The sequence below is a fragment of the Anomaloglossus baeobatrachus genome, chromosome 4 (genome assembly GCF_048569485.1).
Source record: "Anomaloglossus baeobatrachus isolate aAnoBae1 chromosome 4, aAnoBae1.hap1, whole genome shotgun sequence".
Lineage (NCBI taxonomy): Eukaryota > Metazoa > Chordata > Amphibia > Anura > Aromobatidae > Anomaloglossus > Anomaloglossus baeobatrachus.
Window position 1 is genome coordinate 523821236 of NC_134356.1, and position 26610 is coordinate 523847845.

The 26610-nt window shown below is 48.0% G+C and overlaps 1 protein-coding gene across 4 annotated transcripts in view; it reads right to left on the reverse strand.

Annotated features, from left to right (window-relative positions):
• Nucleotides 1–461: 461 nt before the first annotated feature.
• PRC1 (protein regulator of cytokinesis 1) overlaps nt 462–26610 on the reverse strand; it is a 149976-nt gene continuing 123827 nt past the window's right edge. The window contains exons 12-15 of one of the 4 annotated variants that reach the window (XM_075345898.1): nt 24065–24169; nt 23263–23448; nt 15869–15909; nt 462–2562 (exon numbers count right to left, since the gene is read on the reverse strand). In XM_075345898.1, the coding sequence (XP_075202013.1) occupies nt 2514–2562; nt 15869–15909; nt 23263–23448; nt 24065–24169 (381 nt within the window). In that variant the 3' untranslated portion in view covers nt 462–2513. The remainder of the gene's footprint in view (nt 2563–15868; nt 15910–23262; nt 23449–24064; nt 24170–26610) is intronic. The other 3 variants (XM_075345901.1, XM_075345900.1, XM_075345899.1) reach the window with 3 other exon arrangements.

The following is a 26610-nucleotide window of genomic DNA, read 5'->3' on the forward strand; positions in this document are numbered from 1 at the left end:
TGCTAGCTAGAGTGGTGCTTTAAATCTATGTCCCCTGCCTCCTGTCCTATACTCACCTTCTGGTGTCCATCTTTTTCCAGTGACCGTCCTGTCGGTCTCCAATGTTCCATGGAGCATGCTGGAGATCACAACTGAATACATCTCTATGAGGACCATGTTCAGGCTCTCATAGATTTGTATTGGTAGCTTGTGACAATGCTGACTTCCATTCAGTCAGACATTACGGGCACAAGATGGCGCTGCGGGACAAGAGTGGCAACAGTACAGTGAAGTTGCCGAAAGGTGAGTATATGACAGGAGGCAGGGAAGTTAGATGTAAAGAGCAACTTCAGTGCTGAAAAAACCCAACCAGAACGCCTGGAGTGGTGCGTTAAGTATTAAATACCCATAAAACCCATAATAAAGAAAAGCACTTGAGAAAGCATCTGTACACTCAAATAACAAATACTCATCAACAGAAATGGCTTTAACATTGTAGATTTAATTTACTATACAAGACCTGTACAAAATGTCCAAATACATCAGGCACATTCCCACAAGATAGTTGTTTTTTTCTTCTCAAATGATGCTGTGGAATGGGTCTTCAAAGCCTTGAAGAATGCACCTTTTAATGAGATATCCAAATTTTGCAGTTTGTAACTTACTCCCTACTGATATAGAAAACCTTATCTGGGACCAAATATCATTTACATTTTCTATGTGAGGTATTAAAACCTCAGCAAAGCAGACAATGTGCAGCCCTTCAAGAGAAAGAGCATGCCAAAATCAAAAACCACCAACTCGTGAAACACCCCAAAGGTCATGTCACCCCCAGCGCTAAAGGCCCCGTCACACACAGCGAAATCGCTAACGAGATCGCTGCTGAGTCACAGTTTCGGTGACGCAGTAGCGATCCAGTTAGCGATCTTGTTATGTGTGACACCTACCAGCGATCAGGCCCCTGCTGTGAGATCACTAGTCGTTGCCGAATAGACCATTTTCTTCAAAAGGCGATGTCCTGCTGGGCAGGACACATCGCTGTGTTTGACGCCTACCAAAGACCTCCTAACACGGTCCCAAACACCCGCAGAGATCGTTATACAGGTTGCTGATCATTACTGCGTTGTTGGTAAGGTCTGATTATGTGACATCTCACCAGTGACTTACCAGCGATCCTTATCAGGTTGTATTGTTGTCGGGATCGCTGGTAAGTCGTTGTGTGTGAATGGGCCTTAAGTGTCCGGTCTGCCTGGGGTGTGATCCTATGATTTCGCTCAGAATCAATTTTCTGAAATGTCAAACTCTGTCAAGGTATCACAAGATAAGACTCTGTTCACATCTGTGTTCAGGTATTTTTGTATTTTGGTTTCCATAATGGAACAAGAACACAGAAATATGGACCCCTGACTATAAAAGGGGTCTCTCTGGTTTCAGTTGTTTTACCCGTCAATATAGTGCTGCTATTTTGACCAGTGTTTATGGCTGGATCTGTGATGGAGGCTATGAATAGATGTGATCAGGGCCTGTCGGGCTATAGGCATTGTATCAGTATCTTACACAGCGTCAGACAATCCCTAATTAATGAACGGCTCTATCTAAAATGTGTATAAAAGTTAAAAATAAGGCGTTACTGCAGAGTTAAAACGTTCATATAAAAAGTAGGATTGTTCAATAATTGGCTTGTGTGTGGCAGATCATGTACGGCCCTCACAGATTTATTCCTGCAGTGATCACAGTACTATAGTCCCGTACTCAGATACTGTAAGATCAGATACTGGCCCCATGTCTACGCCCATCCTGGGATAATTTATTAAAAAAAAATATGAATTAAAATGAATGAGACTACTTGTCAATGCTTTTGTATGACACATTCCCACATGGGAGCGTGCAGCATCAGGTCCAGGCAGCTCTCTGTACTCCTCAACAGCTGGGTATTACTTTGTCACTTCTAGCTTAGATCTGTCCAGGTACCAAGGAGAAAGTTATAAACCAGAATACATAAGTAGTGTCAAAGTCTCCCAAGACTCCATTTCCACATGACGTTAACATTTAAAACATAAAACTATTTTGTGACATTTCTGTAGTGAATGAAAAAAGAAAATACATGTGCAAAAGTGTTCATAATAGCTGCAGAACTAAGAACCGTATATACACACACAAATATATTAAACCTTGTCGTGACAGCAGAAGCCAGAAGAACTGAATACAAGGAGATCTTCACTTATCGAACAGTACAGAATACATTAACGCTACCAGTTGTAAGATCTGTCAATCTTCTGAGATCACTGAAAGATTTAATCACACTATTTATCAATAGAAGCTAAAGAGATGACTTTACAGTGCAAAATTTAGCAAGGACTTTGGTGCAGATTCCCCCTCAAAAGCAGAGTCCTGGGAAAGCACGTTTCATTTTAAGAGACCACAAATATAGAAGCTGTGGCCACCAACAGCGAAGGAAGATGTACGCCTGCCGTTAGGTCCATTCCAGTCCTTCCATTTCTGGCCGGCGCATTACGTATAGGTTATGGTGGAGTTCAGAACTCGGGGGTCGGGGTTAGCTCTTGTAGCTTTTGAAAGTTCTCGCTGTAGAAGAGGAAAAATAAAAAAAAAACAAACCATGAATTATTACTGGACAAAAAGTACAGAAAGCGAGTGCCACAAACGCAGGGGGCATGCAAAAGCAGGTATAAAAGATGAAATTGGGGTCAGATGCTTAAAGGGATTTTCTCATCTAGCCACAGGAGCCACTTGCCGAGGTGGGTGGCCACCGCTCCTGACGGTTAACAATTTGGACCAGCAGCATGGCTAAGCCGCTGGGTAAATGCTGCTACAAGGAAGGGCAGCTCTACAGGACTGCAGGGGGTATCTAAGCTGGCAAGATCCAGCATGATAAGGGGTGTAAGTGATGCACTTTTTGCTTAGGAAACCAGCTACCACTGATCGACTGTAGAGGTGGCCGGTAACCTAGGCAACAATCAGAAAACTTTGGTTAAAATTTCAAAGATGAGACAACCCCTTTAAGTCATTGGTACCAGCTTACAAGAAACAAAATGTTAAGAAGAATTAGGCTCAGTTTACCCAGAAGTCATGGCTTCTGTTATTACAGACTGTACTAATGTAATAGATCTGAAAAATTTCCATTGAACTGTAATGGGTGCATCAATTTAACTTTTCTTTGTAAGGAATGTGCTTGAAAATCACCATATTCTGGCCATCAAAAAGCAGGGTAAACTGAGCGCAACTTTTCTTTTTCTGAAACCTTTGTATTTTCGATTTGTATATATTTCTGAAAGCTGCAGCTCTGCACAGTTTTAGGAGCTGCTGGTTTTTCTCTGGAGAAGAGAATTGCTACTTTGTTTTTTGCAGCTTTCAGACATTTATATGGCTTAGGCTAAGTTCACACATCCTGTGTTTTCAATCCGTCAGGTCCGTCAGCAACGGATCAGTCATTTTCAAGATGTCAACTGATGCAACTGATGTGTTTTTCACAGGATTCCTTTCACAGGAATCCTGTGAAAAAACGGATCAGTTGCGTCCGTTACATCCGCTGTGCGTCCGTTTTTTGACGGATCAGTCATGATCAGTCTGTGTTTGGGACAGCCCAGTGGGCGTGCCAAGCATGCTGGGCATGCTCAGTAGAGCATGACGGAATCCTGCGCTGGATTCCGTTGTAAGACGGATTACGACGGAATCCAGCACCATAGACATGCATTACAAGCTTGACGGATGGCGACGGATTCCTGCGCGGCGCGTTAATTTTGACGGCCCGAAAAACGTTACATTCTGCGTTGCTCCCCGCTCGGCGGTCAGTCAAAAACGACGGACCGCGACGCAGCGGATGCAACGCAGGGTCATCAGTCGCAATCCGTCACTAATAGAAGTCTATGGGGAAATACAGGATTCCTGCAAAATATTTTGCAGGATTCCGTAATTCCTCAAGGCTACGGATTGTGACTGATGCAAAACACAGGATGTGTGAACTTAGCCTTATATGGCTCTTTTTAGCATTCTTCCTGATTATTTGCTGTAAGAGAACAGGGACAATAGATGACAGTACAGTAAAGCAGGCACATATATGGCTTACACAGCTTAATGAGACATGTCAGATGGTGCCACTTGTAAAGGATCTGCAAGTTCAAGGCTTGCCCTATATTTTATATCAAAGATTTTGTAGGATTTTGTGAAGCACAACTGACCAAACTCTCAGAAGCCATGTACCAATGTGAAAAACAATAAAAAAACCAAAACAAAACATTAACATATTAGTAACACATGTATATCAAACATTCAATACAAGTGATGTCAGTCAGCATGGTTATTAACATTGCAGTTATTTCCTTCTTAGGGTGCATTCACACATCTGATATTTTATAGGGCCACACTCTGACCCATAGTCTCATATATCCAGCAACACATTTGTGAAACAGAGATCTGAGAATGAGATAGGTGAAACACCGAGCATGTGCCATACTGATCTGATGTTAAAGGGAATCTATCAGCAGGAATTTGCTACCTCATCTGAGAGCAGCGTGATGTAGACAAAGATTCTGAATCTAACGATGTATCACGTAGATTAGTGTCTGCAGCACTTCTGACAGTGAAAGATATTGTTTTTAACATGTAGCAAAGCTGTGGGAGCTGCCCCTGCCCACACCAGGCTTTCAGTGGACATTTCCATAGACAGAAGCTGCTAATCACACTACATGGGTCTGAGCAGCCCATGAGCTGTAGTCAGACTTTGCCCCCCCCCTCTATGATTAGCAGCTTCTGTCTATGGAAATGTCCACTGAAAGCCTGATGTGGGCAGCGGCAGCTCTGCTACTAATGATAAAGCCAAGCAGCTTAAACTGCTGCTTTCACACTACGTTTTTTTTAACATGCGTCATGAACTTTTTTTGCTGTAAAAGCAGATCCTGCTTTTACAGCAAAAACACGCATGCAAACGCATGTTATTTTGCAGGATCCTGTCACTTTAAGTTTATGGGCGGGCATTGGAGTCATGTGATCGGGAGTCAGTGGAACTGAACGTGAAAGACTGGGAGCCGACAAATGACAGCTGTGGAGGCTCGTAACCAAGGTACACATCGGGTAACTTGCTTGGATACCCGATATTTACCTTGGTTACGAGCAGCCGCAGCTGCTAGGAGCCGGGCTGCCTGCTCCCTGCACACATAACCAACGTAAACATCGGGTAACTAAGAGAAGAGCTTTGCTTGGTTACCCGATATTTACCTTGGTTACGAGTGTCCGCAGCTCTCAGGCGGGAGAGAGAGGGAGGGGAAGAGAGAGGGAGGGGGGGAGAGAGAAGAGAGAGGGAGGGGGGGAGAGGGAGAGAGGGAGGGGGGGAGAGGGAGAGAGGGAGGGGGGGGAGAGAGGGGGGGGAGAGGGAGAGAGAGAGGTGGGGAGAGAGGGAGGGGGGGAGAGAGGGAGGGGGGGGGGAAGAGAGAGGGGGGGAGAGAGGGAGGGGGGGAGAGAGGGAGGGGGGGGGAAGAGAGAGGGAGGGGGGGGGAAGAGAGAGGGAGGGGGGGGGAAGAGAGAGGGAGGGGGGGGGAAGAGAGAGGGAGGGGGGGGAAGAGAGAGGGAGGGGGGGGGGAAGAGAGAGGGAGGGGGGGACAGGGAGGGGGGGGACAGGGAGGGGGGGAGAGAGGGAGGGGGGGGGAGAGGGAGGGGGGAAGAGAGAGGGAGGGGGTGGGGAAGAGAGAGGGGGGTGGGGAAGAGAGAGGGAGGGGGGGGAGGGAGGGGGGGAGAGGGAGGGGGGGAGAGAGGGAGGGGGGGAGAGAGGGAGGGGGGGAGAGAGGGAGGGGGGAGAGAGGGAGGGGGGAGAGAGGGAGGGGGGAGAGAGGGAGGGGGGGAGAGAGGGAGGGGGGGGAGAGAGGGAGGGGGGGGAGAGAGGGAGGGGGGAGAGAGAGGGAGGGGGGAGAGAGAGGGAGGGGGGAGAGAGAGGGAGGGGGGAGAGAGAGGAAGGGGAGGAGAGAGAGGAAGGGGAGGAGAGAGGGAGGGGGGGGAGAGAGGGAGGGAGGGGGAGAGAGGGAGGGAGGGGGGAGAGGGAGAGAGGGAGGGGGGGGAGAGAGGGAGGGGGGGAGAGAGGGGGGGAGAGGGAGAGAGGGAGGGGGGGTGAGAGGGAGGGGGGGAGAGAGGGAGGGGGGGAGAGAGGGAGAGAGGGAGGGGGGGAGAGAGGGAGGGGGGGAGAGAGAGAGGGGGGGAGAGAGGGAGGGGGGGAGAGAGGGAGGGGGGGAGAGAGGGAGGGAGGGGGGAGAGAGGGAGGGAGGGGGGGGGGGGAAGAGAGGGAGGGGGGGGAAGAGAGAGGGAGGGGGGGGGAAGAGAGAGGGAGGGGGGGGAGAGGGAGGGGGAGAGAGGGAGGGGGGGAGAGGGAGAGAGGGAGGGGGGGAGAGGGAGAGAGGGAGGGGGGGGAGAGAGGGAGGGGGGGAGAGAGGGAGGGGGGGAGAGAGGGAGGGGGGGAGAGAGGGAGGGGGGGAGAGAGGGAGGGGGGGAGAGAGAGGGAGGGGGGGAGAGAGAGGGAGGGGGGGAGAGAGGGAGGGGGGGAGAGAGGGAGGGGGGGGAGAGAGAGGGAGGGGGAGAGGGAGGGGGAGAGAGGGAGGGGGGAGAGAGGGAGAGAGTGAGGGGGGGAGAGAGGGAGAGAGTGAGGGGGGGAGAGAGTGAGGGGGGGAGAGGGGGAGAGAGTGAGGGGGGGAGAGGGGGAGAGAGGGAGGGGGGAGAGAGGGAGAGAGTGAGGGGGGGAGAGAGGGAGAGAGTGAGGGGGGGAGAGAGGGAGAGAGTGAGGGGGGGAGAGGGGGAGAGTGAGGGGGGGAGAGAGTGAGGGGGGGAGAGAGTGAGGGGGGGAGAGAGGGAGGGGTGAGAGAGAGGGAGGGGTGAGAGAGAGGGAGGGGGAGAGGGAGGGGGAGGGAGAGGGAGGGGGAGGGAGAGGGAGGGGGAGAGAGAGGGAGGGGGAGAGAGAGGGAGGGGGAGAGAGAGGGAGGGGGAGAGAGAGGGAGGGGGAGAGAGGGAGGGAGAGAGAGGGGGAGGGAGAGGGAGGGAGGGGGAGGGAGAGAGAGGGACTGATCACCCGAGGCTGGTTTCTGTGTATGCTCAGTAGAGCAAGCAGGATCCTGTCTATCAGCATGCCAGCGTTCACATGCGTTTGCATGCAGTATAGTCAGGATCCAGCAATTTGGAGTATTTGGACGCAGCTCAAAAACGCTACAAGTAGCGTTTTTGAAAAATGTTAAAAAACAGCAAAATCGCTGGATCCTCACTATAACGCACGCAAAAGCATGTGAACGCATGTTGACGCGAGTCCATTGCAAATGCATTTAAATGAAAACGCATTTGCACTGGATCCGTTTTTGCGTTAAAAAAACGTTCAGGACGGATGTTAAAAAAAAGTAGTGTGAAAGCAGCCTAAGGCTATGTTGTTCACATTTCCGTTTTTTTGCATCAGTCACCTGCGTTGCTTAATGCTTGTGACTGATGTTGTACAACGGGTGACAAGACATGGAATTTCTTGTCATGAGAAAGCGGATTCCGTTGAGAGAGAGAACGATCAGCTGATCGCTCTGAGAAGCCGGCCGCCGGGTGATCAGCTGATCACTCTCAAAAGCCGATCAGCTTATCTCTCTGAAAAGGGCGATCATTTCAGCTTAAAACCTGCGTGGTGGGGAGGGGAAAGGAGAGAGAGGAACTGATTTTACATGATTTCGGACCTTCTGCTGGGCATGTTCAGTAAAACATGACTGATTCCTGCACTGGAATCAATTGCATGACGCAGGATAATGGAACCCTGCGTCATAGACTTACATTATGCCTCCTGATGGATTCCAATGGAATCCTGCGGGGTGCGTTTTTTTTGCCGCAACAAAAAAAAAAAAAAAAAAAAAGTTTCATTCTGCGTCCCTCCGGCCCAGCGGTCAGTCAGTAAACGACTGATGCGCCGCGCGGCGGATGCAACGCAGGGTCATCAGTCAAAATCCGCCGCTCATACAAGTCTATGGGAAACAATGGAATCCGCCAAACGGATTGCGTTGTTTACCAGAGCGACGGATTATGACTGATCCTAAACAATGGAAATGTGAACATAGCCTAAACAAACACACTGAGATAAGAGATGGCTGGCTGTAAACTTCATGTTGATTCTTACAGCCTGCTGGCTTCAGATTACATGGCAAAAATGTCTGGCCAGAGTCTCTTTAAGGATCAGAATAGGGACCTACTTAGTGGGTTTGTGGAATGTTTGAGATATAAATAAAAAAAAATAAAAAAAAAAAAAATTGGGCAGTATAATGATATTCAGACAGATGTGATGGGTGAATGCAGCCTTAGCGTGCGCTCACTCAACCGTATGACCCGCACTATTATTGGATCGCATCACCCGGCGCAGACGCACACTCTTCGGACAGGAGAATGTCAGCTGCATAGAAATACATGCAGCCGACCCGCACCTGTCCAAAGAGTGCGCGGCCGCACCAGGTGATGCGATCCGATAATAGTGCGGGTCATACGGTTGAGTGAGCGCACGCTAATGTTCACCCTATTTATTGGAAAAAAAAAATCACAAGGATCTGAAGGATCCACAGATGTTACGGGTGGGTCTGTTGGGTTTCATTGAGATAGATCTTTGTTCTAACACCCAGCAGCCTGCAGATTTGTTTCTTTTACTAAAAGCAATCATATGGGGGTGGTGGTAACAGTTAATTCTGATATTATGAGAAAGAAACGGGTACAACCAAAAATAAGCCTATATCACTAGTATGTAGTAATATATGGAAAAACGTGTTTAAAAGGAATCTGCCAATAAGTGTTTGCTATATAACCTGAAAGCAGCATAATGTAGGGGCTGATGTCTTGAATCCAGTGATGTGTCACTTGCTGAGCTGTTTCTGTTATTTTGATAAAGAAGGGAATTTTGTTTACTTACCGTAAATTCCTTTTCTTCTAGCTCCTATTGGGAGACCCAGACAATTGGGTGTATAGCTTCTGCCTCTGGAGGCCACACAAAGTATTACACTTTAAAAAGTGTAACCCCTCCCCTCTGCCTATACACCCTCCCGTGGATCACGGGCTCCTCAGTTTTGGTGCAAAAGCAGGAAGGAGAAACTTATAAATTGGTCTAGGGTAAATTCAATCCGAAGGATGTTCGGAGAACTGAAGACCATGAACCAAAAGAACAATTCAACATGAACAACATGTGTACACAAAAGAACAACCAGCCCGAAGGGTACAGGGGCGGGTGCTGGGTCTCCCAATAGGAGCTAGAAGAAAAGGAATTTACGGTAAGTAAACAAAATTCCCTTCTTTTTCGCTCCATTGGGAGACCCAGACAATTGGGACGTCCAAGAGCAGTCCCTGGGTGGGTAAAAGAATACCTCGATAAAAAGAGCCGAAAAACGGCCCCCTCTTACAGGTGGGCAACCGCCGCCTGAAGGACTCGCCTACCTAGACTGGCGTCTGCCGAAGCATAGGTATGCACTTGATAGTGTTTCGTGAAAGTGTGCAGACTAGACCACGTAGCTGCCTGACACACCTGCTGAGCCGTAGCCCGGTGCCGCAATGCCCAGGACGCACCCATGGCTCTGGTAGAATGGGCTTTCAGCCCTGAAGGAAGCGGAAGCCCAGAAGAACGGTAGGCTTCGAGAATCGGTTCCTTGATCCACCGAGCCAAGGTTGACTTGGAAGCCTGAGAGCCCTTACGCTGGCCAGCGACAAGGACAAAGAGCGCATCTGAACGACGCAGGGGCGCCGTGCGAGACACGTAGAGCCGGAGTGCTCTCACAAGATCCAAAGAGTGCAAATCCTTTTCACACTGGTGAATTGGATTAGGGCAAAATGAAGGCAAGGAGATATCCTGATTGAGATGAAAAAGGGATACCACCTTAGGGAGAAATTCCGGGACCGGACGCAGAACCACCTTATCCTGGTGAAACACCAGGAAGGGGGCTTTGCATGACAGCGCTGCGAGCTCAGACACTCTCCGAAGAGATGTGACTGCCACTAGGAAGGCCACCTTCTGCGAAAGACGTGATAGAGAGACATCCCGCAGCGGCTCGAAAGGTGGTTTTTGAAGAGCCGTTAGAACCCTGTTAAGATCCCAGGGTTCCAGCGGACGCTTGTAAGGTGGGACTATGTGGCAAACTCCCTGCAGGAACGTACGGACCTGCGGAAGCCTGGCTAGACGCTTTTGAAAAAACACGGAGAGCGCCGATACTTGGCCCTTGAGAGAGCAGAGTGACAAACCCTTGTCCATTCCAGATTGAAGGAATGAAAGAAAAGTGGGTAAGGCAAACGGCCATGGAGAAAAACCGTTATTAGCGCACCAGGATAGAAAGATTTGCCAAGACCTGTAATAGATCTTGGCGGATGTTGGCTTCCTGGCTTGTCTCATGGTGGCAATGACATCCTGAGATAACCCTGAAGACGCTAGGAGCCAGGACTCAATGGCCACAGTCAGGTTGAGGGCCACAGAATTCAGATGGAAAAACGGCCCTTGTGACAGCAAGTCTGGGCGGTCTGGAAGTGCCCACGGTTGACCCACCGTGAGAAGCCACAGATCCGGATACCACGACCGCCTCGGCCAGTCTGGAGCGACGAGAATGGCGCGACGGCAGTCGGACCTGATCTTGCGTAGCACTCTGGGCAGCATCGCCAGAGGGGGAAACACATAAGGCAGTCGAAACTGCGACCAATCCTGGACTAACGCGTCCGCCGCCAGGGCTCTGTGATCCTGAGACCGTGCCATGAATGCCGGGACCTTGTTGTTGTGCCGTGACGCCATGAGATCGACGTCCGGCGTTCCCCAGCGGCGACAGATCTCTCGAAACACGTCTGGGTGCAGAGACCATTCCCCCGCGTCCATGCCCTGACGACTGAGAAAATCTGCTTCCCAGTTTTCTACGCCCGGGATGTGAACTGCGGAGATGGTGGAGGCTGTGGCTTCCACCCACTGCAGAATCCATCGGACTTTCTGGAAGGCTAGACGACTGCGAGTGCCGCCTTGGTGGTTGATGTAGGCGACGGCAGTGGCGTTGTCCGACTGGATTCGGATCTGCCTGCCCTCCAGCCACCGATGAAAAGCCAATAGGGCTAGATACACTGCCCTTATCTCCAGTATATTGACCTGAAGGGATGACTATCGGAGTCCAGGTTCCCTGAGCCCTGTGGTGGAGAAAAACCGCTCCCCAACCTGACAGGCTCGCGTCCGTGGTGACCACAGCCCAGGTTGGGGGTAGGAAGGATTTTCCCCGCGACAGAGAATTGGGTAGGAGCCACCACTGAAGTGACGTCTTGGTTGCAAGGGAAAGAGACGTTCTTGTCGAGGGAAGCCGCACTCTTGTCCCATTTGCGGAGAATGTCCCATTGGAGTGGCCGAAGATGGAATTGCGCGAACGGGACTGCCTCTATAGCTGCCACCATCTTCCCCAGGAAGTGCATGAGGCGCCTTAAGGGGTGTGACTGACTCCGAAGAAGAGATTGCACCCCTGCCTGCAGAGAAAGCTGTTTGTCGCTCGGAAGCTTGACTAACGCTTGCTGGGTATGAAACTCCATCCCAAGGTACGTCAGTGATTGGGTCGGTGTCAACTTGGATTTCGGGAAGTTGATGATCCACCCGAACCGCTGGAGAGTCGCCAGAGCGACGGATAGACTTTGTTGACACGCCACCCGAGACGGGGCCCTGACTATGAGATCGTCCAAGTAGGGGATCACGGAGTGGCCCTGAGAATGCAGGACCGCCACAACGGATGCCATGACTTTGGTGAAAACCCGTGGGGCTGTCGCCAAGCCGAAAGGCAATCCCACGAACTGAAGGTGTTCGTCCCCGATGGCGAAACGCAGGAAACGATGTTCGGGTGCGATCGGTACATGGAGATAAGCATCCTTGATGTCGATCGATGCTAGGAAGTCTCCTTGTGACATCGAGGCGATGACCGAGCGGAGAGATTCCATCCGAAACCGTCTGGTTCTCACATGTCTGTTGAGTAGCTTGAGGTCCAGAACGGGACGGAATGACCCGTCTTTTTTTGGCACCACGAACAAGTTGGAGTAAAATCCGCGACAACGTTCCTGAAGGGGAACGGGGATCACAACTCCTTCCATCTTTAGAGCGTCCACTGCCTGAAAAAGTGCGTCGGCCTGAGCGGGGGGGGCGGAGAGGTTCTGAAGAAACGAGCCGCAGGACGAGAGCTGAACTCTATCCTGTAACCATGAGACAGAATGTCTCTCACCCATCGGTCTTGAACATGTGGCCACCAGGCGTCGCCAAAGCGGGAGAGCCTGCCACTGACCGAGGATGCGGTTAGGGGAGGCCGAGAGTCATGAGGAGGCCGTCTTGGAGGCAGTGCCTCCTGCGGCCTTTTGCGGGCGTGACTTGGATCGCCACGCATAGGAGTTCCTCTGGCCTTTCTCCGGCCTGTTGGACGAAGAGGATTGGGACTTGGCGGAGGGACGAAAGGACAGAAACCTCGAACGGATTTTTCTCTGTTGAGGTCTCTTAGGTTTGGCCTGGGGTAAGGAGGAATCCTTTCCTTTGGATTCCTTAATAATCTCATCCAATCGTTCGACAAACAAGCGGTCGCCAGAAAAAGGCAAACCGGTTAAGAACCTCTTGGAAGCCGAGTCTGCCTTCCATTCGCGCAGCCACATGGCCCTGCGGACTGCCACGGAGTTAGCAGATGCTACCCCCGTACGGCTAGCGGAGTCCAGGACGGCGTTCATGGCGTAGGACGAAAAGGCTGACGCCTGAGAGGTCAAAGACGCAACTTGCGGAGCAGAATTCCGTGTGACAGCATTAATCTCAGTCAGACAAGCAGAGATTGCTTGGAGTGCCCACACGGCTGCAAAGGCCGGGGCGAAAGACGCGCCCGTGGCCTCATAGATGGACTTCACCAGGAGCTCTGTCTGTCAGTGGCATCCTTTAGGGATGAGCCATCTGCAAAAGACACCACGGACCTAGCCGCCAATCTGGAGACTGGAGGATCCACCTTGGGACAGTGAGCCCAACCCTTAACGACTTCAGATGGGAAGGGGTAACGCGTGTCAGTGAGGCGTTTAGCAAAGCGCTTGTCCGGGACCGCTCTGGGCTTCTGGACAGCATCCCTGAAGTTAGAGTGATCAAAAAACGTATTGCGCGTACGTTTGGGGAACCGAAACTGGTGTTTCTCCTGCTGAGACGCCGACTCCTCTACAGGAGGAGGCGGGGGAGAGAGATCCAACACCTGGTTGATGGACGAGATAAGATCATTTACTAAGGCGTCCCCCTCAGGTGTATCAAGGTTAAGGGCGACGTCAGGGTCAGAGCCCTGAGCTGCGACGTCCGCCTCGTCTTCAAGAGAGTCCTCAAGCTGGGATCCCGAGCAGCGAGAGGAAGTCGGGGAAGAGTCCCAGCGAGCCCGCTTAGCCGGTCTACGACTGCGGTCCGGGCAGGAGTCCTCCGCCTGAGACCAAGGGGCCAACCTGGGAGCGCGCTGCGGCGCGGACCGAGGGGGGCCTGGAGGCGACAAGCTAACAGGGGCCGAGGCCTGTGAAAGGTCCGGTCTGGACTGGAAAGCCTCAAGTAGCTTAGAAGACCATTTGTCCATAGACAGTGCAATGGATTGAGAAAGAGACTCAGAGAGTTTCTCAGCAAAAGAGGCCAACTTTGTCCCTGCAGCCTGCTCAGGGGGAGCAGGGGGGTCTACATGAGCCGAGGTGCCCACCAGTGCCCGAGGCTCCGGCTGAGCAAGCGAGGCAGGAGTCGAGCATTGCTCACAGTGAGGTTAGGTGGAACCCGCAGGTAACATAGCCCCACAAGAGGTACAGGCCGCGAAAAAAAACCTGTGCCTTAGCAGCTTTGCTCCTTGTGGACGACATGCTGTTGTCTCCTAGGAGAGTGACCACTGAGGGTATATGGGAAAGGGGTATACAGCCCGACCGAACAGATGATATATATATTAGAGATATATATATATATATATCTATATCTATATCTATCTATCTATATCTATATCTATATCTATCTATCTATCTATCTATCTATCTATTGTATGTATCTATTCCGGCACCCTAAGGGGACCAGCACCGGGTGACCGGTGTGGCTTACCGACCGCTAACGAGCGGAGTGTGTCCTCCTCCAGATTCCCTGCCTTGGATCCCCCGAAGCTGCAGAGCTGTTCACTGAGAAGCCTCCACCGGCAGAATGCCAGAAAATGGCTGCCGGAGCTCTCAGGGGAGGAGTGGGGCCGTGGGCGGCGCCAGCAAAGTGCGGGAATCTGGGGTCCCCACAGTGATCAGTGAGGGGGGAGGAAGACATGCAGGATGCTCCAGCCCTCACATCCGACGTCATGTCGGTAATCCCGCCCTTACCCCTGACAGGCAGGCCCGGGGGCGGGATTTTCGCGACTAGGCCGCGGTGAAGCCGGGGACTAAATTTGAGGCCGCGCCCGACAAGCAGGCACAGTCGGCGCGGAAGTCCACCGGCCTCCTCAATTCAGCAACTGCCGCGGTTTCCGGGAAGAAGGTGCGCTCCCTGCACAGTCCCCTATGGGGACACAGAGTACCTTTAAGTTGCAGGGCCCGGTCCCTGAGGTTGAAGAGGCTCCGGTCCGGCAGGTTCCCACAGGGGCTGCGGATGGAGCACGGTCCCAGCAAATGGATGACCGCTTAGGATCCCACTTCTCCCAGAGCCGCATAAGGGATGGTGAAGGAGACGGCATGTGGCTCCAGCCTCTGTACCCGCAATGGGTACTTCAACCTTAACAACACCGCCGACATAGTGGGGTGAGAAGGGAACATGTCGGGGGCCCCGTGGGGGCCCTCTTTTCTTCCAACCGACATAACTAAGTATGAGAATGCATGAGTGGATGTGTGCCTCCTTCCACACAAAGCATAAAACTGAGGAGCCCGTGATCCACGGGAGGGTGTATAGGCAGGGGGGAGGGGTTACACTTTTTAAAGTGTAATACTTTGTGTTGCCTCCAGAGGCAGAAGCTATACACCAATTGTCTGGGTCTCCCAATGGAGCGACAAAGAAATCCCTGCTTTCTCTGCTGCAGATCTAGAAATGCTCAGAATGCTGAGCCCTGTATAACCCCGCCCACATTACTGGTTGGCAGCTTTTTGTATACGCTTGTCCACTGACAGAAAGCTGCTCATCAGTGGTGTAGTTAGACTTACACAGAACACAGAGAAGATGACTACAAGCAGGAGTTACCTAGTCCTGTAGTGATAATCTCCTAATGATAAAATTTATTTTATTGAAACGACAATATATAGTGAAGTAAGTGACATCACTGGAATCAGGGTCTCTGACCCTACATCATGCTGCTCTTACATTACATTACATAGGGAAAAAACCTGCTTACAGATTCCCTTTCAATGGGCAGGTTTAATACATCAAGTTGGCTATGTGCCATGGGTTAGTGGCTCAAGCCTTGTCCTGGTTTTACAAATGTAGCAAACGCACAAAGAGAAATAGAAAAATGATGAAGGGAAAGATCATTAAAAAAAGCAGAAGATCGGACAGTACAGAATAGCATTAATACACAATAGCACAGCAAGTCATGTTAATAAAGCCAATACACAGAAGGTTAATAGTACAGCAAATAAACAGCAAACAAAACAGCAACACAGTCAGGTTCTAGTCTGCCTAGAAGTAATATACATTACATATAAGATAAGAAAAGGTGCATTGCGGTGAACAGATGAAGTGGGGTGCTGCCTTATGTGATATATGCCTGGGGTTAAAGATGGAGGTCACTGAATATACTGCCGATATCCTGCTCACAGTACCCTTATCCCTCCACCACTGTGGTATCCATAGAGAGTGTTAGAGAGGTTAGATGACACCTTAGGGGAAACAGCAGCTCGAAGAACAGGGGAATCCCAACTGCATGCACCAGGTATGTGTAATGTGGTGGATACAGACCTGGAGATTATAGATGTGGAGTCAATATGTGTGGAGTCCCTCTACAAACATAGAATACGAGTGAGAACATGGAAAGATTAGCCAAAACATTTGGTTCTGTGAATTTACAATGTATTGCCTTGTGTGATAACTTATCCTCTTTTACCTGAAGTCAATTATGGAGATCTGTGAAACCCTGTATGCCAAGGCCTTCAGCCGATAGATTTTAAGGGGTCCATAGACGCGTGATGTTATTTTACTGTGTCATTTACATTCAATATGACTAATATTCCCATTATTATTCAGTCAAGGCTTACTAGAATTCAGCGGATTGCAGACAGCACTGCTATGGGCCTCTACAATAAGGGGCCAGTGCCACCTAGACACAAGTCACAGGTCGTAATGACTATAGACGGTGGCAGGATGCACGGAACATTGAACTCAGCCCCATTCTACGTGTCAGTGCCCCTGGTGACCCTTGCGGTGTGCACTTTTTCTACTCCGTGGGACTGCTTTTTCAATAAGCTGTTCCGTGACCTCATATAACCCTCCCTCAAATTCAAAAAGGGATTTATGGCACAACAACAGTTTAAGAACTGCTCTAAGCCAAATCTCCGAAACGTGCTACGGCAGGGGAATGCCATCACATTTGTCCACATAGGAATGAAACGTAAAAAAAATTATCACTGGCATAGCTTTACATTTTTGTCAATGTAGCTGTATGACAACTTGTTATTTGCAGGACCACCAGTGCTGTGGGCCCTTTAATTACATTCATTTCCATATGAACAGCTGCGTACATACTAGAATAGGGCTGAGCGTCAGGAAGCTGAGGTTATCAATGGTCTAGCCTAACTCCTGTATTACTAATATTAACCTCTTTAGATTATTTAATCCTTTTAAAGAGGTTTTAAAGGGATCAAAAAAATAAGATTAGAAAAATGACACGAAAGAGCCATTGCTTACCTGTTGAAGTCCCTGCTGTTACAGTATTCTTGACCAGTCTCTACCTGCATGCATAAGTCAAATGCAGTCTTCCACTAAGCATTGTAGCCAAACCCTAGTGGTTTGTGCACAAGTCTGCTAAGACCAAATGATTGGCTGCAGTGGTCATAATGTGCGTAGACCACAAATAGACCAGAAAGAAGAACCAATAAGGGATTCATCATACAAGTAATGGTTCTTGTAATTTAACCCCTTCAGCCCCCGGGCACTTTCCGTTTTTGCGTTTTTGTTTTTTGCTCCCCTTCTTCCGAGAGGCGTAACTTTTTTATTTTTCCATCAATCTTGCCATATGAGGGCTTGTTTTTTGCGGGACGAGTTGTACTTTTAAATGAAACCATAAGTTTTACCATATAGTGTACTGGAAAATGGCAAAAAAATTCCAAGTGCGGAAAAATTGCAAAAAAACTGGGATTGTACAATAGTTTTTGGGATATTTTATTCACCGTGTTCAATATATCGTAAAACTGATGTGTGTGTGTGATGCCTCAGGTCGGTGCGAGTTTGTAGACACCAAACATGTATAGGTTTACTTGTATCTAAGGGGTTAAAAAAAATTCACAAGCTTGTCCAAAAAACGTGGCGCACGTTTTGCGCCATTTTCCAAAACCCGTAGCGTTCTCATTTTTCAGGATCTGAGGCTCAGTGATGGCTTATTTTTTGCGTCTTGACCTGACGTTCTTAACGGTACCATTTTTGCGCAGATGCTACGTTTTGATCGCCTGTTATTGCATTTTGCGCAAAATTTGCGGTGACCAAAAAACGTAATTTTGGCGTTTGGAATTTTTTTGCCGCTACGCCGTTTACTGATCAGATTCATTGATTTTATATTTTGATAGATCGGGCATTTCTGAACGCGGCGATACCAAATATGTGTGTATTTTTTATTTTTTTAACCCTTTAATTTTCAATGGGGTGAAAGGGGGGTGATTTGAACTTTTAGGTTTTTTTATTTTTTTTAAATTTTTTAAAACTTTTTTTTTACTTTTTTTTTTTATTTTACTAGTCCCCCTAGGGGGCTATTGTGATCAGCAATCCGATCGCTTTGCACAATCTGCAGATCTCAGCTACAGAGCTGAGAACTGCAGATTTGCTGCTTCACTTTCAATGCCGGCTGTATTCCGGCATTGAGAGGAAGTGACTCATGTTAGCCACAGGCGTCATCACATGACCCTGTGCTACCATGGCAACCGCCGAAAGTCACGTGATCATGTCACGTGACTTCCGGCGGGGGCGGGGTAAGTCACTGTAATGGCGGCGCCCATATACATATCGCTGCCAAGACTTTGGCAGCGAAATGTAAGGGGTTAATGGCCGCGGGTGGAAGCGATTCCACCCGCGGCTAACAGGCACACATATCAGCTGTTGATAACAGCTGATATGTGCGCCGATCGCCGCCGCCCGCCGGCGGCAGGGGGCGGGGCTTACCGGAAAACGATCCATGACGTATCTAGTACGTCATGGGTCGTTAAGGGGTTAATGACGATTACTATTTTTAGCCTAATTTTGGTAAATCCCAGAAACCCCCTTTAGTCATTTATGGTTATATTTCCTTTCTACTAATCAACCTTTCATATTTTAGTTGTATCGAAGTAATACCAAGCCTGACAAACTGCAAGTCTACACAAATAGTAGAGAAGAATAAAATAAGCCTTCCCCAAAATTCCCTCCTATAAAAGTAGCATTTTAAAAGTAAAAAACACTTACTGCTGTATATCAAAGTCGGTATTAGAATGACTGCTTGAAAAATGTTTATTTTTTGGTGAATATTATAAATTCCTAAAGTCGCATTGTCAAAATGTCAGCTCTTAGCTCTGCAATCTCCTTACTCCCTGGTTGCTGGAGGGAAGGCCCTCCACCTGAGTGACAGTTCTGGTCATTTTCCTTTTGCTATGGTCAATGTTCTGAGTCTACACAGTTAGGGGGTATTTCTCCCATAGAGATATTGCTGCTGAGTCGCAGGTTTTGTGACTTACCAGTGACCTCATCATTGATCTCGCTGTGTGTGACACTGAGCAGCAACCCGGCCCCTGCTGTGAAATCGCTGCTCGTTACACACTGATCTGGTTCATTTTTTGCTCGTTGGTCTCCCGCTGTGCAGCACACATCAGCGTGTTTGACGGCAGGAGACCAACGGGCAACTGTGTAAGCAGCGTACACTGGTAACCAGGGTAAATATCCGGTAAGCAAGCAAAGCGGTTACCCGATATTTACCCTGTTTACCAGCGTACACCGCTTACAGGCGGCCAGCGCTGGCTCCCTGCACACGTAGCCAGGGTAAATATCGGATAACTAAGCAAAGCGCTTTGCTTAATAACCCGATGTGTACCCTAGCTACGTATACAGGGAGCCAGTGCTGGCAGCCTGTAAGCGGTGTACGCTGGTAACCAGGGTAAATATCGGGTAACCGAGCAAAGCGCTTTGCTTAGTTACTTGATATTTACCCTGGTTACCAAGCGGAGCATCGTTACACGAGTCGCTGGTGGCTGGTGAGATCTGCCTGATTGACAGCTCACCAGCGACCATGTAGCGACGCACCAACGATCCCTGCCAGGTGTGATCGCTGGTGGGATCATTGGTGCGTCGCTACATCTGACGGGACCCTTACCGTCTATATGCAAATTTAATGATAACAGGGCATTTAAACAAGCACACCGCTCAAGAAAGGGAGAGCCCTATTGAGGAGAACTGCTCTAAAACTGTCCAAGGTGAGGGCTGGGGCTTGTGATTATGCAGGATTGATCAGCACAGCTTGGTCAAGAACTAAAAGAGGGAGGTAGAGTTGAGCAGATAAGTAGTAGGCTGGAGAAAGCAGATTGGGACCTTAGGTGTTAACTCCTCTAATGCAGCTACAGCACATAATGGTCAGGCTCTGGTGGCTGAGTACCATGGAAACAACCTGTACACTATGTAAAATAAAATCTCCCATTGCAGTAGAATGACAGCAGATCAAAAAGCAAGTCAATTGCAAATTTGATTAATTTTCATACTGTTTAAACAAACTATATCAATTTAAAGAGGTGGTCCACTACAATGTATAGTGGCCACAGAGATTTAAAGCTGAGAAAGAAGGCTTTTTCCTGTGGGCGGAGCTATCGCTGTCCACTCAGTTCCCATTGCATGACCTCTGATGTCACATCAAGTTCCGGAATTTTAAGTGGACCCGACATCACAGAGGCAGGACCTGGTCTTCCTGAGTTACTGGGCTGCGAGCGGAGTTTCAAGGCACATCACAGCCCAGTATAGCGAACGCTTGTGGCACTCTGGTAAGAAAAGCAGTGAAGAAGAGAGCACGCACAGTGTTGGGCTGTGATGTGTGATGAAACTCCACCCACAGCCCAGTCACTTAGGAAGACTGGGTCCGCCTCGATTAACCCCTTCAACCCCAGAGCGTTTTTCCATTTTTTGGGGGGTTTTTTTGCTCCCCTTCTGCCGAAAGCCGTAACTTTTTTATTTTTTCGTCTATCTTGCCATATGAGGGCTTGTTTTTGGCGGGACGAGTTGTACCTTTAAATGAAACCTTAAGTTTTACCATATAGTGTACTGGAAAACCGCAAAAAAAAATTCCACGTGTGGAAAATAAAAACTGCAAAAAAAGTGTGATTGCACAATAGTTTTTGTGATATTTTATTCACCATGTTCACTATATGATAAAACTGATGTGTCATTGTGATGCCTGAGGTCGGTGCGAGTTTGTAGACACCAAACATGTATAGGTTTACTTGTATCTAAGGGGTTAAAAAAAATTCACAAGCTTGTCCAATAAGTGGCGTACGTTTTGCACCATTTTCCGAAACCCGTAACGTTCTCATTTTTTTCTGATCTATGGCTCAGTGATGGCTTATTTTTTGCGTCTCGAGATGACGTTTCTAATGGTATCATTTTTGCGCAGATGCTACGTTTTGATCGTCTGTTATTGCATTTTGCGCAAAACTTGCAGCGACCAAAAAACGTAATTTTGGCGTGTGTAATTTTTTTGCCGCTTACTGATCAGATTACTTGATTTTAGATTTTGATAGATCGGGCATTTGTGAACGCGACGATACCAAATATGTGTATGTTTTTTATTTCTTTAACCCTTTAATTTTCAATGGGGTGATTTGAACCTTTAGGCTCTGTGCGCACTGGGAAATGGAATTTTCTTGAGAAAATTCCGCATCCTCTCAAAGATTACCGCACCCGCAGTAAAAAACCGCGGGAAACCGCACCCGAAAACCGCATGCGGTTTGCCGCGGCTTTACCGCGGTATTGTTCGCGGTATTGCCGCGTGCGGGTTGGGATGTGCTTTATTGCATTCAATGCAATAAAGCACATTGAAGAAAAAAAAAAAAAAATACATTTAATTCTGATAGTAGATAGACAGAAGAATAGATAGAGGGATAGATAGATAGATAGATAGATAGATAGAGGGATAGATAGATGACAGATCGCTGCATTTCCCACGGTCGGCAGTGAGTTCACATTACCGGCCGTGGGAAATGACCGGTAATTACCTCTGCTGTCTGCTGCATTCATTCAGCGCTGTGTCTGTGACAGTCGCGGCTGGATGTCAGCAGTGCAGGACGCCGGAGCCGGAGCTGTGGATGTCGGAGCGGTGGATTATGCCGGAGCTTTGTTTGGGGGGGTTAATAAAATGGTGAACGAGGCTTGTTTGTTTTATTTAAAATAAAGGATTTTCGGTGTCTGTGTTTTTTTCACTTTACTTACGGGTTGATCATGTCAGCTGTCACATAGACGCTGCCATGATCAAGCCTGGGGTTAATGGCGGTGGTCCCCCATCACCATTAACCCCTTGTATTACCTTGTCACCACTGCTACACGGTGGCAAGAAGAGCCGAGGACACGCCGGCAGTGCCGCATAATGTATGCGACAGTGCCGGGGCAGCTGCGGCTGATATTCTCGGCTGCCGGAGGGGGAGTGAGGCGGGGGACATTACCCCTGCCCCTCTCCCTCCCCAGCCTGAGAATACCGGCCGCCGCTGTGTGCTTACCTCGGCTGGAAGGTAAATATGCAGCGGAGCCCACGTTCTTTGTTTTCTATATTTCCGTTTTCTTTCTATGTGTGTTCTATGTGTCTGTGTCTATGTGTTCTATGTCTGTGATGTGTGTGTGTTTACTCTGCACGACTTCCTGTTCCTGTAATGACATCACTTCCCTGCAAAACCGCAAGCAAGTGATGCACATTACCGGAGGTAAACCGCGAAATACCGCAGGGAATAACGCAGGAAAACGCAGTGAACCGCACAGAATTTGCTGCCTGCGTTATTCCCTGCGGGATTTCATGATTAACATTGAGTCAATGGAGTGAAATCCCGCAGCGATGTGCGGAAAAGAAGTGACATGCACTTGTTTTTGCTGCGGGATTCCCGCAGCAAAACATGCAGCTGTCAAATTCCGCCCAGTGCGCACAGGATTTTTTTTCTCCATAGGATTTGCTGGTGATTCACTGCAGAGATGTTATGAACATTTTCTGCAGCGAAAAATGCAGCAAATCCGCGGCAAAATCCGCGAAAAATCCGGTAAGTGCGCACATAGCCTTAGGTTTTTGTTTGTTTGTTTTTTTTTTTTTAAACTTTTTTTTCTTTTACTAGTCCCCCTAGGGGGCTATAAGGATCACCAATCCGATCGCTCTGCCATATCTGCAGATCTCAGCTACAGAGCTGAGAACTGCAGATACGCTGCTTTACTCTCAATGCCGGAAGTATGCCAGCACTGAGAGAAAGTGACTCATGTTAGCTACAGGCATCACCACATGACCCTGTGCTACCATGGCAACCACCGAAAGTCACGTGATCACGCACGTGACTTCCAGTGGGGGCGGTGGTAAGTAAAAGTAATGGCTGCGCGCATATACATCTCGCTGCCAGACTTTGGCAGCGAGCTGTAAGGGGTTAAAAGTTGCGGGTGGAACGAAATTCCACTCGTCAATTTCAAGCACACATGTCAGCTGTTGAAAACAGCTGATATGTGCGCGGATCGCAGCAACGTGGTATTAACCTCACACGATCCATGACGGATATATCCATCATGGGTAGTGAAGGGGTTAAAGTGAACCCAACAACTCCGGAACTTGATGTGACATCAGAGGCCACTACAGCCCGAGTAATGTGATGGGGACTGAGCGGACAGCGATAGCACCGCTCAGTCAGAATTGGCAACAGATGGTGTTTGTAAACAGCCTCCTTTCTCAGCTTTAAAGCGATGTGGCCACTATACATTGCAGTTAACTACCTCTTTAAATAACATGAGAATACCTCTTTGAAGGTGAGAAATTTACAAAGTTGGCAAGGGAATCACAGACAACAGCACTTTATAATTTTGTTGAACCTAATTTTCTTTTTAAGATTCCCCCCCTCTCCCTGACTGTGTCATGCTGCTGTTATTTGTGTTTTGTCTAAGAAAAGGTGAATTACCGCAAACTCAGAATAGGTGCTGGCAACAGAATTAACGCTGAGGTTACGCTGGGCAGGAATTGAGAGTTGGCACCCACCGCTCATGGCGGTTCCATTGAACTGCGACATGTTCTCTTTATTCTTTTCCAGTCTCCTTGATTGTGGAGTCTTGAACGGTCTGGTTGGAGTTCGGATGGGCAGCCCAGGCTAAAAAGGAAATAAAAAAGGAATGATTAATTATGAATTAAAATAATTAAAAAGGGAATTATTAATATATTATGCAAAATTGAATGTATTAAAAAAAATAAATTTAAGAACAGTATATTTGAATCCACCCGGTTATATTAGAAAATATGTAATATATGGATGACTTTCCTTTCCCCCAGAAAATTCTATTTGGTGCAAAAATAAAAAGGAGCTTGGCTTGCTTATCACAAAGTCAGTCTCGTAAATAGAGGCTTTAGACCTTCCTCCCACCCCCTTTGATGAAGTTATGTTGATTCAGAGGGGTCTCAGCAAGGAGCGGAGCAGTCTCAGTCGAGAATGGCAAGAAAGGTCACTATGTGGCCAAAAGGAAAGTCTAGAAGTTGGGCACAGGCTTACAGAAGTGGGCAGATACCAGGACATTTGGCACCAAGCCTTCCCACAACTCATAGGTTTCATAGCAGGTGAATAGTCTGCCTCCATAGGCATTACGCACACTTTAATTTCTATGTAAAAACTCCGCATAGGATCGCTGAAAAGCAGACGTGCAAGTTAGGCAGCTAAAGGTGATAGATACATACAATTAGACTCTAGAAATGGACTAATGAGATCAACTGACCTTGCCACCGCTAGGAGGTGGGCGTGACACAGGCGAGTGGCACATCGTTCCACCGAATGCAGAACGTAGCGTGGTGTTGGTAGAATTGGTATATGTGCCATTAAGCTGAGAGGGAAGAAGCAAGCAAGTTAGTGTAAGGAATAGGCAGGAACAAAATCCACATGCATTGCAACATTACTTGTTAATATACAGATATATATCAATGAATAATCAGTCATTACACTGGTGAAGCTGTGGTAGAGGAGGGCAGTGCAGAGCATTCTGAGGGCAACATCAATGCAGCCAAGGCATCAGGCTTAATTCTTGGGCTTACATTTTTCTTAAAATAGAGCGGTCCTGCTGTTTCCCTGCACATCAGGTGGCAGCAGAGCTGAGGATCCTTTATACTCAAACCAGTTTGAGCATGGTAAACTGGCCACATCATAGAATGTAGGCTGCAAGGCTGAATAATACATCATTTTTTAAATTTCTCAGCTCCATTGCAGAGATTTTAGCCAGGAACGCTTAGGATTCTAATTTCTCCTTCAACTCGGGGCTGTGGAGTCGGTAAGCCAAACCTGCGACTCCGACTTCTCAATTTCCCTGGCACCGACTCCGACTCTCACATATATTGCTTATATTTAAGTGAAAAATTTATTGTAGTACAATGTGAACATCATTTTCATGATACAATAATCAAGATGTTTAGATAGAACATAATATATTTATTGGAATACAACTTTAGAACATAAAAACTGAAATAAATTGCAGATATGCAATACACTATGTAAATATATAACACTATGTAATATACTATACAAGCGGCATAAAACAGTTTTCAACAAACAATTTTTTGTAGGATATAGAATCTCTCCTCATCTCCTCTTCCCACCATCGCATCCAAGATTTCTCCCGTGCCTCCCCCATACTCTGGAATGCTCAGCCTCAACACATCAGACTCTCGCCTACCTTGACAAGCTTCAAAAGGGAACCTGAAGACCCACCTCTTCTGACAAGCCTACAACCTGCCGAAACCCTCAGTCTGATACAGCACCGCACAATCAGCTCTACCCTAACCTACTGTATCCTCACCTATCCCTTGTAGACTGAGCCTTCGTGGGCAGGGACCTCTATCCTCCTGTACCTGTCTGTGTCTTGTATTGTTTATGAATACTGTACTTGTCCCTATTATGTATACCCCTTTCACATGTAAAGCGCCGTGGAATTGATGGCACTATAATAATAATAAATAAATAAATAAATAATAAAAACTGCCTTCATCAGATCCTCCTTTATAGGTGACCTCAAATCTGACCTAATAATTTCAAGGCTAGAGAACAACCTCTGTACAGTAACTTGGGTCGGAGGTAAAGCCGTAACCACATGGGCAATATCACTAACAATTTCCGGGTATAAAAGGAATTGCCTCATGCAGTCAATTTTGATGAACGGTTGAATTTTTCTATTATTTGAGAGCAAGTGAAAATTTTTGCTGAAATCTGGTCAATCTGCTTGCTATAGGAGACTGAGTGAAATCTTTTTCCTTGCAGCAACGCTTTGCCTGGTCCATGTCATGCAAATACTTGTCAAAGTTAAACATCACATCTGATAAGGATGAAGATATGGCAGCAGTAGCACTGTCAGGACCCAAGTCCTCTTGCGCCTAGCAGTCCTGTAGGCCACTCATCCTAACTGCTACCTCAGTCAGAGCTTCTTTTCCTTTAGTAAGCTGTTGATCATCAAGCAGTATACGATGACTTGGGTCCACATAAATAGCTGCCAGAAGAATTTTATTTTCCAATAGCTGTGTCTCTCTCAGTTTCATTGAAGCAGAAATTCCATCTGCGATTAAACCTCTTTGGGACAAACAAAATAGCAAGTTCTTCCACTCCCTTATGAAAATGCCAGGAGTTAAATCCTCAGCTTGTAATTTTTAAGTCACGGTAAATGGGTGATTAAGCAATTCCTTCAATTCAGCCACCTGTGTCCATTGACCTTCATTTAGGGTTACCTGAGGGTTCGCCATATCTATAACAAATGGTTTTAGTTCAAGCAATCGTGCAATCATTAAATAAGTGCTCCCCCACCGAGTGGCTTGATCGACAATTGCCCCTTTCCCAGCACGTCTCTTCAAGATGGAATCAATTTTAGGGGTTCTGGCGGCAATAACCAATTTCCTCACTTTTACAATCAGATTTCCAGCATGTCCCTCTTGCAGACTCGCTCTTATTGCCAGTTGCAGGGTGTGCACAAAACAGCGCATGTGATGAATATGAAAGTGTTTTGAAGCAGCTTCAACAAGATCATCTAATTCTAAAGTATCATTTTGCTGTCCTTCTGTTGTAATATCTTTTTGTTCCTCAGTTACATGAACAGCACTGTGGCCTTCCATCTCAAACATACTGAATCCTAAATTTACTTCTAGCTGCTGTTCATTACTCTCATTCATCAGTTTAATTGTACTTATGCTTGAAGCATTGTTTTGTGAGGATCCGTTTTTGGGCTCAAAAACGGATCCTCACAAAGAATTAGCATATCAGTTTGTGTGGCATTTTTCTAATCTGCTT